Below are 12,488 nucleotides of genomic sequence, written 5' to 3' on the forward strand. Positions count from 1 at the left end.
TGGCTTGCTCAGCCTGCTTTCTTATAAAACCCAAGACCTCCATCCCAGGCATGGCACCACCCACAAGGGGCTGGTCCCTCCCCCATTGGTGAGTAATTAAGAAAATACCCTACAGCCAGATCTTACGGAGGCAGTTTCTCCATTGAGGCTCCTTTGATGATTCTAGATTGTGGCTGGTTGACAGAAAACTAGCCAGTACAATGTGAAACTGCAAGTTTTATGGTGGTCATCTACTGCTGGGCATGGGACCAATTCTTAAGTGTGGTTAATATACCTAGTGAGACTCTGTTGGAGAGAACTAATTCTTCCTTTGCAAGAAGATGTCAGTTAGAGATAGCTTCTTGGGTAGGGGTACAAGCCTGTGTCTACTTTCTCATCTTGGCACTATGATGGAACCCTGTCTGCTTTGAACTTAGGCAAGCATGCTGTCATAGTCATTTGAGTGCATGTGGGCATCTGTCCTTGTTGTGTTTGGAAGACACTGTTTCCTTGGAGTCACCCATGCTCTCAGGTCTTACAGTCTTTCTGTCTTCTCTTCCCCAGAGCTCCCTGAGCCCTGAGGGGAGATGCTTGAAGTGTTTGAAGACATCTCATTTAGGACTGATTGTTGTAAAATCTCTCAGTTGCTGCATATTGTTCCATTCTGAGTCTTTGTGTTAGCAGAATGTCATTGGGAGTCATTTTATTGCTGTTCCTGTTGGGGGCCGACTTTTAGCAGAAAGCAGCTATCAGCTTTGCAGCCATCTTGAGCCATATACCCTGACATGAGACTTGGATTACAATAGCCTACAACAGCTGAGCACACTCTGATAACATCTTGCTTTAGATACCCAGGATCTTTCCTTGGGTGTGTGAGATTAAAGGTGTGTGACTTAAGAGTGTGACTTAGAAGTGTAGAGATCAGATTTAGAGACAAGACCTAAGGGCATGATTAAAGGCGTGACCTGAAGTCGTGGCTTAGAAGTGAGACATATAAAGGCTAGAAGCAGACAGAGAGAGAACAGATTACTTGACATTAGGAAGAAGACACTTGGCTCTAGAGAGAACAATTTGGAGTAACAGAGATTCAGACACTAGGAGTAGGAGTAGACAGTAGACACTCGGAAGAGAACAACAGGAGTACAACTAGGAACTAAAAACTCAAGACTTGGAACTTGGATTAGGAAGAGAGACTGAAGAATAAACGGGATTGAATCACACTCTGTCTGGTCTCCATTCTTCGAGTCCGTCCTCACTCTCTCTCTCTTGCTGAACCCCGACCCGCAGACCGGAGCTGCAACTTGGGCCGGGATATAGTGGCCGCCTAACGCGGGGCAGCCCGGGCCTCAACATTTTGCTGGGGCCACAACATGTTCCCTTAGTAGAACAATAGTATTTGAATTTGGTTTTCTCCTAGGCCCATAGCCCATCTAGTCTCAGGTTCTTGGTTAGCTGAGCAGCTTCAGGCATGGATTCCATCTCCTGGAGTAGTTCTTAAACTCAGTCAGCAGATGGTTGGTTACGCCCACGTTTGGGTCACTATTGTAGTAGCACATCATGCAGGCAGGCTACTGTTGCTGATGGCAGAGCTTGTAGCCGAGGTGGCGTTTATTCTTCTTCTCTGGTAGCATGCAGAGGACCTTCCAGTGCCGTGAACATTAGTCAGTGGAGGTGAAGACTCTTGGGGGGGCACCACCTTGATTTTTCTGTGATCAATGAGATATGTAAATGTTGTATTCAGCAATAGGGCCTTACCATCTGTTTGTGGAGAACAATTAAAGCCTTGGCAGTAGCCTGAGATGTTTTGGGGTTTCCATGTTGGCCCTTTGCAGCAACTAGATGCAACCCATTCCTGACTTTAAGTTACATTCGTATATGTGTGTATTTTAAGAAGCTTCTACAGTAGTAAGCATCCATGTGACTCCTCAAATAGCACTTAGCGTTAGTCGCTCCTCTGTATTCCTTAGCTTACCTTCCTCTTCTCCCTCCTCTCCGTTTAGTGTGCCTGCTCCAGTATCCCAAAACCGTCTTTCCAGAACTGTATAGTCTACTTCCCCTGTCCACTGGTCTCTTACTCTATACCTGTCTTCTGTGGTTTATGCATTGAGGCATGCCTACCACGTGCTTAAATGCTGACTTCCACACAGAAGAGGGGTCTTTTCTTTTAGAGTTTTAGGTCAATGATGCTATTGCTTTACATCAGACATATATAAAAGTGCAGATTATACATGTGTCCCTCTTGTGTTAGTTACTTTCCTTGTTGCTGTGAAAGAAGTACCCGACAGAAACAATTTATGAGAAGGGCTTGTCTGGGCTCACGGTTTAGAAGATTACAGTCCATCATGGTTCATCATGGTACATCCCTGCTCTTTGGCTCCTTGTTGAAAAGTTTTGTGTAGTTTGATATTATTTGAAGAAAGCAAAGTATCATCCATTTTCTACACTTTTTTTTTTAATCCACTTGTCTGTGAACAAAGACCTTTAAGACATAAATGAGGACATGTAAATTATAACGACCCTTGATATGACCTTGGTTTTCCATTTAGAATGGAAATATCTATATTTCTAAAAGAGGTACAAATATTTTATATAGTTGGTATTTCCTTTAATAATCTGCAAATATTTACCTAACGGAACCAAAATTCAGAGAGGTGTATTTTTGCTTAATGTTTAACTTATTTTAAATTATGAGAAATATCAAGTACACATGAAAGACAAAAATATAAACATAATAGTCTACCCTCTACCAGTTTTGCTATTCTTATATTTTAGCTATGATTTAAATAAAATTGCTTCTATGATATTTTCTCCTTATGCAATCTTCTTTAATGTATCTTCAAAAGGTCATTTATTAGGAATTTAGTCTGCTTCATTCTGATTTTTTCTTTTTGAATAGAGAGTCCCTTTTCTCATGTTCTCATCTCAAGCAGATTCTGTTGGGGACTAGAATGGGTTTTTTTTCCCCCTTTTCTTCTTCATGGGTCTAAATGCAATAACTATTGGTATCATTGCCTGCTTAATATTGCATGTGGGAATCCCTCAATTTGGCCCTAGCAGTGTTACCTTAAAAACTGTAGTAGATAGCCAAGCACTGGTCCTTTTGAGTGTGCTTCCCAAACTTGAAACTCAGGCTCCTCCACATTCAGAAGACAGCTTTGTGCCCTTCCAAACCTTCCAGCCAAAACTCATGTGCAGCCCAACCTTGGACTTTGTAAATTTCTTCCTGTAATTGGCCTTTTGTCATTGTCTCTACCACTTACTGGGTCCCCATCCTTTCAGGGCATTGCCAGGATGATACTGTTCAATGAAAACTTTGTGTATTCCAAGACAAGACAAAATGAAAATGCTGTGTGGTTTCATTTTTAAAATATCAGAAACACACGTTCATATGTTTCTGGTAGTTGTTTGCAAATAAAAAGTTGTTTTACAAGTCAGGGTCATTAGGTTGGGGATGAGTTAAATATCAGATTGAGAGGAGCTGGGGAGTCATGGGTATGCAGTTATTTAAGCATTAAATCCTAATAGCACACTAGATTCTGGGGTCAGAGCCAATGGAATAATTTGTGCTTGGGCACTGAAGTTATGCAAACAGAAGTTACTGCACACCCAGGGTTTCATGATTGAGAAAGTAAACTTGTACTCTTTTTTTTTTTTTTTTTTTTTCCATAGGTTCAAAAAGGCATTTGAATCTGAGCCAACACTACAGTCAGGAATTAATTATGCAGTCCTCTTGCTGGCAGCTGGGCACCAGTTTGAATCTTCTTTTGAGCTTCGGAAAGTCGGTAATTGCAGCTTGATACTTTAAAAGAAAATCAAGAAACTGGACCCAGAGTTGGTGTGAAGGAGATGATCCTTGCATTTTTTTTTTTATTATTACATCTCCTAGAAATTTGTGTGTGGCGGAGTGTTATTAGGTCCTCTGGATCAGAATTTCATACTGTTGTTCTGAATGTGCCCTTGTCTCCTGCTGGTCTTCTGGTGTTTAACAGCATTCACTATTCACAGCTTTGGGAAGCCGCTTTCCGATTTCAGCTTTGGTAGCACTTTTATTGTTTCTAGATCCTGGCATAGCTTCTGTGGTAACCAGATTTCGTCCTGGTGAATGGCTAAACCCCTCCTTAGAGACCTTCTCAGCTCTTGGAAGAATTATTACCACAGCCACAGAAATCTTGGCCTTATTTTTGCAAGAGAGAAAAAAAAAAAAACACTTACCAGTTATTAAGTTATTCATTATAAAAGACAGTTTTCTTAAGATTTTAAAGTTGAAAATGGTTTAGGTGTCTCTAAAAAAAAGTAAATCCTTTGCTTTTAAAAAAAAAAAATCGTCTTGGAAGGGCTTTCAAGGGTTCCATCAGACACTGTTCTAAGACATTTTTGAGGGTAAATAGAGCCCCAGGATGAAGTAAGTATGCAAATCTAATCATAAGCACTGCCAGATTACTGTATATTAATGCACCAAGCTCTACCTGACATCATGTGTTAGTTAATTGGATCACTTCTTCCACCTTTTGTCTAAAATCAAGTGAAATAAGTTTCTGGTTGATAACTAAAATCAGAAAATAAAAATAAACATTAATTTGGGCCTTTTAGAAATGATACTAAAATATTCAGTCTTAATTTTAAAGCTCTATCATAGCCCAAACATCCCCTCCATCAGTGGTCCAAACATTTTGATTGCTGTGCCCTTGAACACAAAAATGAAGTTTTAGTGGAGCCTTTTGGTCCTCATGGGATTTGATGCCGATTTGCATCTGTAGGCCGAGCAGTAGTAGTGGTTTGGAAATGTACTTATTCTTGGTCTCATTTTTACATGGCGTGTAGATGAGACCAGTCAGCACTTTGAGGTTGAGAGAACTGTAATGTAACTTCACCAAGTAAACACTGAATTTTATTCTAAGAAGAACTCACAACACATATTGAACAAAGCTTAATGTGATAGACCAATCGGGGTCGTCTGTGCTGGGGAGGTGGGCGCAGTCAGGTATTACCCAGCTTAGTCTACTTGATGAGCTCTAGGCCAGCAAGAGACCCTACCTCAAAAGTAAGCACATAGTAAGATGGTTGGCAGCTGAAGAACCACACTGGAAGTTGACCAGTATCCTCCACATGCATTTGTGCACACAGACCTACCCCCTGCACACTCATGTGCACCCTCCTTACACACAAGAGACATGCACACACACACAAAGTTAAATTGTTTACATATGGAAGTTTTGCTCTCTATGAAGACGTATACTGCGACTCCATGGTGAACTGTTTCGGCTCTAAGAGCTAAGTTTAGGCTTACATGATGTTATTGTGTATACTATAATTTCTATATGAGCATGAGGTGATATTTAGCATTCTAGGTTACATTTTATTTACTCATAAATTATGCCAATCAAAACTGGGTTGACCTAAAACTAATTTTTATGTAGTAAGTTTTAGATTATGTGTATTTTCAAGAAAAAAAAATGGTTTAGGCAAATAAATCAATAAGCTAATATAACAATATTAAATATTATATAAGGGAAACGAAGGCTAATGGCATGTTTGAACTATTTAAATGTATTTCATTTAATTCTCTAATCAAAAATTTAAATGTCTTAACTTCTATTCATCTGTGTTGGCATCTTAAAACATGAATTAGTCTGAACTACTAAACCATTATAATAATCGTTTTCATTTTTATGATATCTTCTTAGTTTGCTTTTTATGAAGGGAAAAATTAAAACTTAAAGTCTGACCAAAAAAAGAGTCACTAAATCTGAAGCTTTCAAATCTCTAATGTAAGAAATAATTCTTAACTGTCATGATCTGTAGCCAAAATGTAGTCCCATTTTTTTGCTACTGTAACAAAATATTAGAGGGTGAATAGTTTGCTTAGAATACAGGTTTGCAGGCTAAAAAATCTGAGGTCTAGGAGCCCTGTTGATTTAGTCACTGGGGGTCTCCTGGCTGTATCCCATCATGGGGGATGTCAAGAGGGAACAATTACATGATGATGCAGGAATGTGGGTATGATTTGGTGAGTGGACTTGCTCTTTCTTGTGTAACAACTCACTCTCAAAAGAGCTAAAGAAGGTCCCATAGGAACTACCTTGATCCTTTCTGAAGACAGTGAGGTTAGTAACTTCCATGAGCTAACCACCTACCATAAGGCTCCGCTTATTAAAGGTTCTGATACTGCCCAATACTAGTATTCTAAGCCTGGTACAGAAACCTTAGAGGCAGATATTCAAGCCAGTCCAAACCATCGAAACTCTTAATTACAGTTATGGGTTTGCTTAAGGCTATACTAATTGCTTCATAGGTCTTCATTTTTGGATAAAAATTGATGGTTCAAGTACTTAGAACTAGCATTTAAAATACAGGATCACATCTTAAATCCTCTGTCTATTTTCAGCTTCATAGTCTTGAAAATTAATATTCTAACAGTAACCAAATAAAAAAAAAATTGTTTGTCACATCCTCTGTGGGAATTTTAAACTGTGGTACATTTTATGGAGAGTCAGAATTACTGTTTGGGTCCAGTCAGTAATGATGATGTAGGGAAAAGAACCTTGTCTTTAGAACTGAGATGAATGACTATTTTAATCTCAGTTTTTCTGAACATTAAAATTATCAACAGATCCAGGACTATAGTTCATGTTGGTAGAGTGCTTGTCTGGCATGCAGCAAGGCCTGGGTTCAATTCTGAGCGCCATATAAGTGGCGTGGTGGCCACAGCTATAATCCCAGAACCCAAGAATGGAGTCAGGAGGATTAGAAGGTCAGTGACAGCCTTGGCTGTCTAATTCCACCTTACACACACACACACACACACACACACACACCTTTTAAAAAAAAAACACAAAAACAAACAAACAAAAAAATCTCAGACCAAACCAGAACAAACAAAACTTCAAAACAGTAAAAATGATGAACTATAGTAGTTATTACTGAATATAAAAAGCCATGTGTCCATAAAGATAAGAAAAAAAATTAAGACAGAAACAATTCATTACCAACCACAAGGACCTCCTTTTGCCATTTATGGAGGTGGCCACTGTTTCAGAAAATCAGAACTTAGAAGGGAAAGGGCAGCTCCTTTCCCTTCCTGTTAAGAGAACATTCTGGTTTCCCCGTCCTGATGCACTTGTCTGCTTGACGATCGTTGCATGCGCTCTTACTCCCAAAGAGGACACATTCTCCTGGAGCCTCCTGATTAATGCAGTAGAAAGCAGATAGAGCTGCTGCTGCTGGCAATGTCATGATAATACTTACCATGGCAAGGATTTTCAGTGAAAAGCCAAAACCATTACATGGAGAACCTTATTTAAAAAGTGGGCATCTTGCCATACTCACATGGTGCCTGAGCTGTTCCCTGGTGAAATTGCTCATCACCAAGATATGTACACACATGTGGTACACAAATGTACATGTATATAAAATGCCCATGTACATACCAGATAACTCAGCACATAAGTCTTCAAAATAAAGAAAGAACAGATGCGTGTGTAGAAGGGAAGGAGCCTACAGAGTGACAAACTCACGTCACTGTTTTAAATGGTTGTCTTGTTGCATGTTTTTCTTCATTTCAGGAGGCATATAGTGTTTCTCATAAAAACATTCTCACCATAACTGTTTAACTGTAAGCCTAAGATCCAATATCCATTTATTAGGAATCAAGAGATCTAAGGAAATAAGTTAGGAACTACTAGGAAATGCCGGTGGACAGATCCAGAGTACAAGGACGTTCTGCAGTAAGAAGGCACCTCTGCTTTGGTTGGGGGAGGGGGAGGCCATCTGTGTCATAGGAAAGAAAGCATGGCTGGGTTAGGTAGATTAGAAGATATTCAGAGTGACAAATACCAAATGAAATGACCTTGATTATGAAAAAAAAAACTATGGGGGACATTTAGGTAACAAAGATTTTATTTTTTGTCAAAACAAGCTAATATATAACATTAGGGAATTGCAGTTTTAATGGGGAGATATTTACAGGGGAACTTTAAAGATTCCTTATGATTTTTTAAACATGCAATATTATATCAGAGATTTAGTTTGAAATGGTTCAGCAAAGATAATCAAGGAACTGGAACAATAAGAACATGTTAACACGTGTCACAAAACCAGTCATTCATCGTAGTACATATGTATGTGTACATAGACACATGTGTGCTTTGCTTCTGTGTATGTTCGACATTGTGTATCCTGAGCCAGTGTTCTACCTCTGAGCATTGTCTCCCCACCCCATTATTTTAGTATATTTTATAATTGCGTACATTTGAAACTCTTCATAATAGAAAGTCAAAATGAAAGACTCTAATCTCCGCCTTTTAGGGAGCTACCAGATCTCTCAGGACTTTGTTTTCCTTGTTGGAAAAGACGATAGTCCCTCTCTCATTGTGTTGTGTGGATTGAAAGAGTCAGCAGTTTTAATGTGCTCAGTGCTAGGCAACTAATGAGTGTTTGGTGGCAGCTCTGTGTCCTCCTTTGTCCATTAGAATAGCCTTGAATTTAATAGGAGCCGCCAGCTGAAAACACTGTGATAAAAACCGTACTGTTGAAAACTCAGTGCTTACAAGTCAGCCAGGTCTAATGAGAGTTGTGTGCTAAATCCCAAACCACATAAGCAGACAGTTCAATGAAAGAAATGATGGGAATATTTGAAATAATGAGGACACAACATTCATTGCTTATAATTTTAGCCAAAAAAAAAAAAAAAAAAAAAAAAAAAAAAAACTTACATAGAAAAAAATGTACTCTACTGGTAAGGACTTGGTAAATTATAATTGGTGTAGTTACAACAGGAATCATGCATAAGTACCTTTAAAAATGTTTCAGGGCATGCATGATCCCAGCACTTTAGGACATAAAATATTGTAGCCTAAAACCCAGTATAATACTTCCAAAGAGAGCTTTTATGGAAATATCCTAAATACAGGTACAATTTTATATACTAAGATCTTTAGTTCTATAATATATGAATGTGTATGAAAAAGAAAAACCTCATAAATATAAAAACATTGGAGGAACTGGGAGATGCTCCTCCTACATATTTACTTGCCTTGCAAACATGAGAACCTGAGTTCAAATCCATGCAGAAGCTGCATGGAACAGCAAAAAATAAAAGTCAAAATAAGCTGGGCAGCTGTGGCATACCTTTAATCCCAGCACTTGGTAAGAAGAGACAGGTTGATCTTGGAGTTTGAGACCAGCCTGGTCTACAGAGAGCATTCCAGAACAGCCAGTGCTACACAGAAAAACTCTTGTCTCAAAAAAACCAATCAACCAACCAACAAACAAATAAATATATAACTAAACAAACAAACAAACAAAAAAGCTGAAATGGTAGGATGCTCTTGTAATCCTTCTACTGAGAAGTCAAAGACAGTTGGGTCTCCTGGGCTTGCCCAGCCTGTGTAGCCTATTAGAGATTTCTGTCACCTACAAAGAACACCTCAGGTTGTTCTCTGGCCTCCATACACACTTGCACAGCATGTGCATGTACACACATGCACTCGAGCAAACACACATACATTAGGGTTATATTTTTAGCACTGATATTAAAAGTTTAATAGTTTCACATAAAAATGTGTTTTGTGCATCCTATTTGAAGGACATACAAGTTCATTTGCAAAACAAACAAGGGAAGACCATCAATCACAAAGGTTTTCAAAGGGAGTTGGGGCAGAGCTCTAATCCACGCACCTATGGTCCCAGCACCAGTAAGTAAAGACAAGAAGATTCTGAATTTGAGGCCAGTCTAGGGTACATAATAAGATCATATCTCAGTAAAATAAAACAAAATAAAATGAGATTGGAAGTGCTGAATGGGCATGACAGTTGTCACAACTGTCAAAGGAACCAGTGTTGTGTGTTAGCCTTTACTTAGAGCCTGTCAACACAGAAGGAGTAAACCTCTTGTCTCCAACAAAAGCAGCACTTAGAACTTCGTGATTCAGAGGTAATTGAGTGGTTGGGCAAAGCTAGGTATATAAGAACTTAGGAAAACATGGCTGTCCATTTGTGTTTGGGTAAATAATTTATGATGCGCCCATGGGCTACAATACTATTTCTTATTAGAGATAATAATACATTCTGAGGTTGGTAAGATGGCAGTAGATGAAAGTACTTGTTACAAAGCCTGAGTTTGATCTTCAGAAATCACATGGTTGAATTAACCATCAAGTCCCTCGCATTATCCACTGACCTCTACATGCAAACTGTGGTATGAGCATGACTCTAGTGGTCAGTGGGCACACACACACACATGTACACACATGCACACATACATATATGTGCACACACGTGTACATGCCCATGCACACATGTGTGTTGGGCTGTGGCATGAATGTGCGCATGGGTCCTGTTGGGTTGAATTGTGAGTCCCATGTCTGCCACCCCAAGGGGCTGGTGCCATGGCTCAGGGAGACAGAAGCGCAGGAATTCGACTGAGTTCACTCCACAATGTGCCAGTCGATGTCGGGCTATGTGAAAGCAGCCAGGGGTCCCAGGAGCAAGGCCAAACTCCTGCCATCCCTGAGTGTCTCTGGGGTTCGAAGCCTCCTGGACCAGGTACCCAGCTGCCTCTCACTGCCCACCGCCCCACACATGTATACACATACATACACATGCGTACACCCCCACACACACACACAAGTAAATAAATGTAAAAATAATTTTAAAAACATTTTTCCCCCAGATGTTGAAAGGCTGGTGTCATGATCATTTGACAAAGTGCTACCATGGTTAAAGCCAAATATCACTACCCTAGAGTGACCTTCTGTGTACAAAATGTGCTGGAATCTTATTGTAACTGTTGTAGCCTTCCGTCTAAGCAGGACTCTGTTACATTGCATCTGGGCACCCCTGTTTTTAGACAAGTGTGACTTGATGAAAACTTGTTCATTTTTAGCTAAGGCTAGTAGATACATTCTTCCTGCCCACTTTGTAAACATTTTTTGTAGGTCCATCAAGATCGGTGACGTGTCTGCATATGCAGGTGCAACTGTCTCAAACTTTTGAAATTTTCTGGTGTCAAAGCTATTCGCTTTTTAATTTATCCTCGAAGTATGAAGAATGCCCAAGTGTTCATCCCCACCCCACCCCCCCCCGGAAGTATTTATGGTTTAAGTAAATTATATAATAAAAAGTAACTTTTCAAAGGTAGAGGTTATTTTGTTTTAGTTATAATCTTCAAAAGGGTAAGATTATTACTCTCAGAAAATATGAAATAGACATAGATATAAATCATTTTAATGTGAAACCTTTAAATAAGATTATATGTCTGAGTCAAAGACCATTTAAGCAGTAATAAATATTTAACAAGAAATATTAGGGTAAGATATTTATACTTGATTTATTTCAAAGCTGGTTTATGTTCTAACAGGCCACAAATCTTAGGGATTATATGTTCTGCTAGACAAATTATTTATATGGTAACTAGAGTAATACTTAGAAGTTAATAAATAAACTATTAATGAACCTTTAATAAGTAGTAATTATATTTTTCTTGAGTGGCCTTATGGCCCCGTAGCCTGTTACAGTGATATGTCCTACCTTTTTGCCATATTTTTAAATTTTAAGAACAATTTTTGTTGGTGATACTGGGAATTAAATTCAGAGTCACGCACATACTACATGTGTGCTCTCCCACTGAGCTATGCTTCACACTACCCCCTTTATTGTCGTATTCTCTGATGGTTTCAGCAAGTTGCCCAGGCTGGTCTTGAATCCACTCTCTAGCCCAGGCAAACCTTTAGCTTTTGATAGCTTGACCACCTCCACAGAAGCCAGGAGTGTAGGCATGTGCAGCTAGGTCTGGCCTCAAATAATTTTTAATGTAATGGATATTGGGAGTATTAAGCAGTTTTACAAGGATATATTTTAAACACATTAATACGATGCACAAAATAATACAAGACAGTTGTAATAAAAGAGTTGGAGAATATAAATCATATTATCATGCCTTAGACAATGACAGTAATGGGCTGGAGATGCAGCTGAGAGGTGCTCGCTTCTCACGTGTAAATTTTCTGCAGCATAACAAAGGGAAAGGGGGGAACACTAATGACACAGGACTATCTAGAATCTGGCTTTATAGATTCATAACTGTGCTAATATATAATATATGTAAATATATGTTCACACCACACATACAGTCACACCCTGTTCATTACATACAGACATGCCCTATCCATTACATACAGACATACCCTGTCTATTACATACAGACACACCCTGTCTATTACATACAGACACACCCTGTCCATTACATACAGACACACCCTGTACATTACATACAGACACACATCCATTACATACAGACACACAACCTATCCATTTTATACACTCACACCCTATTCATTATATACAGACACACCCTATACATTACATATAGACACACCAGACACACCATGTACATTACATACAGACACACCCTATACACTACATACAGACACACCCTATACATTACATACAGTCACACCCTATACATTACATACAGACACACATCTGTGATTCAATTTACCCACATATTTTCT

At 39.0% G+C, this 12,488-nt stretch overlaps 1 protein-coding gene across 3 annotated transcripts in view; it reads left to right on the top strand.

Annotated features, from left to right (window-relative positions):
* The window catches only part of Map3k5 (mitogen-activated protein kinase kinase kinase 5), a 193,292-nt gene that overhangs the window by 90,908 nt on the left and 89,896 nt on the right, over positions 1–12,488 (top strand). For all 3 annotated transcript variants that reach the window (XM_076928058.1, XM_076928060.1, XM_076928059.1), the window contains one exon: positions 3,649–3,761. In XM_076928058.1, the coding sequence (XP_076784173.1) occupies positions 3,649–3,761 (113 nt within the window). The remainder of the gene's footprint in view (positions 1–3,648; positions 3,762–12,488) is intronic.

Source organism: Arvicanthis niloticus, chromosome 30 (assembly GCF_011762505.2).
Source record: "Arvicanthis niloticus isolate mArvNil1 chromosome 30, mArvNil1.pat.X, whole genome shotgun sequence".
Classification (NCBI taxonomy): domain Eukaryota; kingdom Metazoa; phylum Chordata; class Mammalia; order Rodentia; family Muridae; genus Arvicanthis; species Arvicanthis niloticus.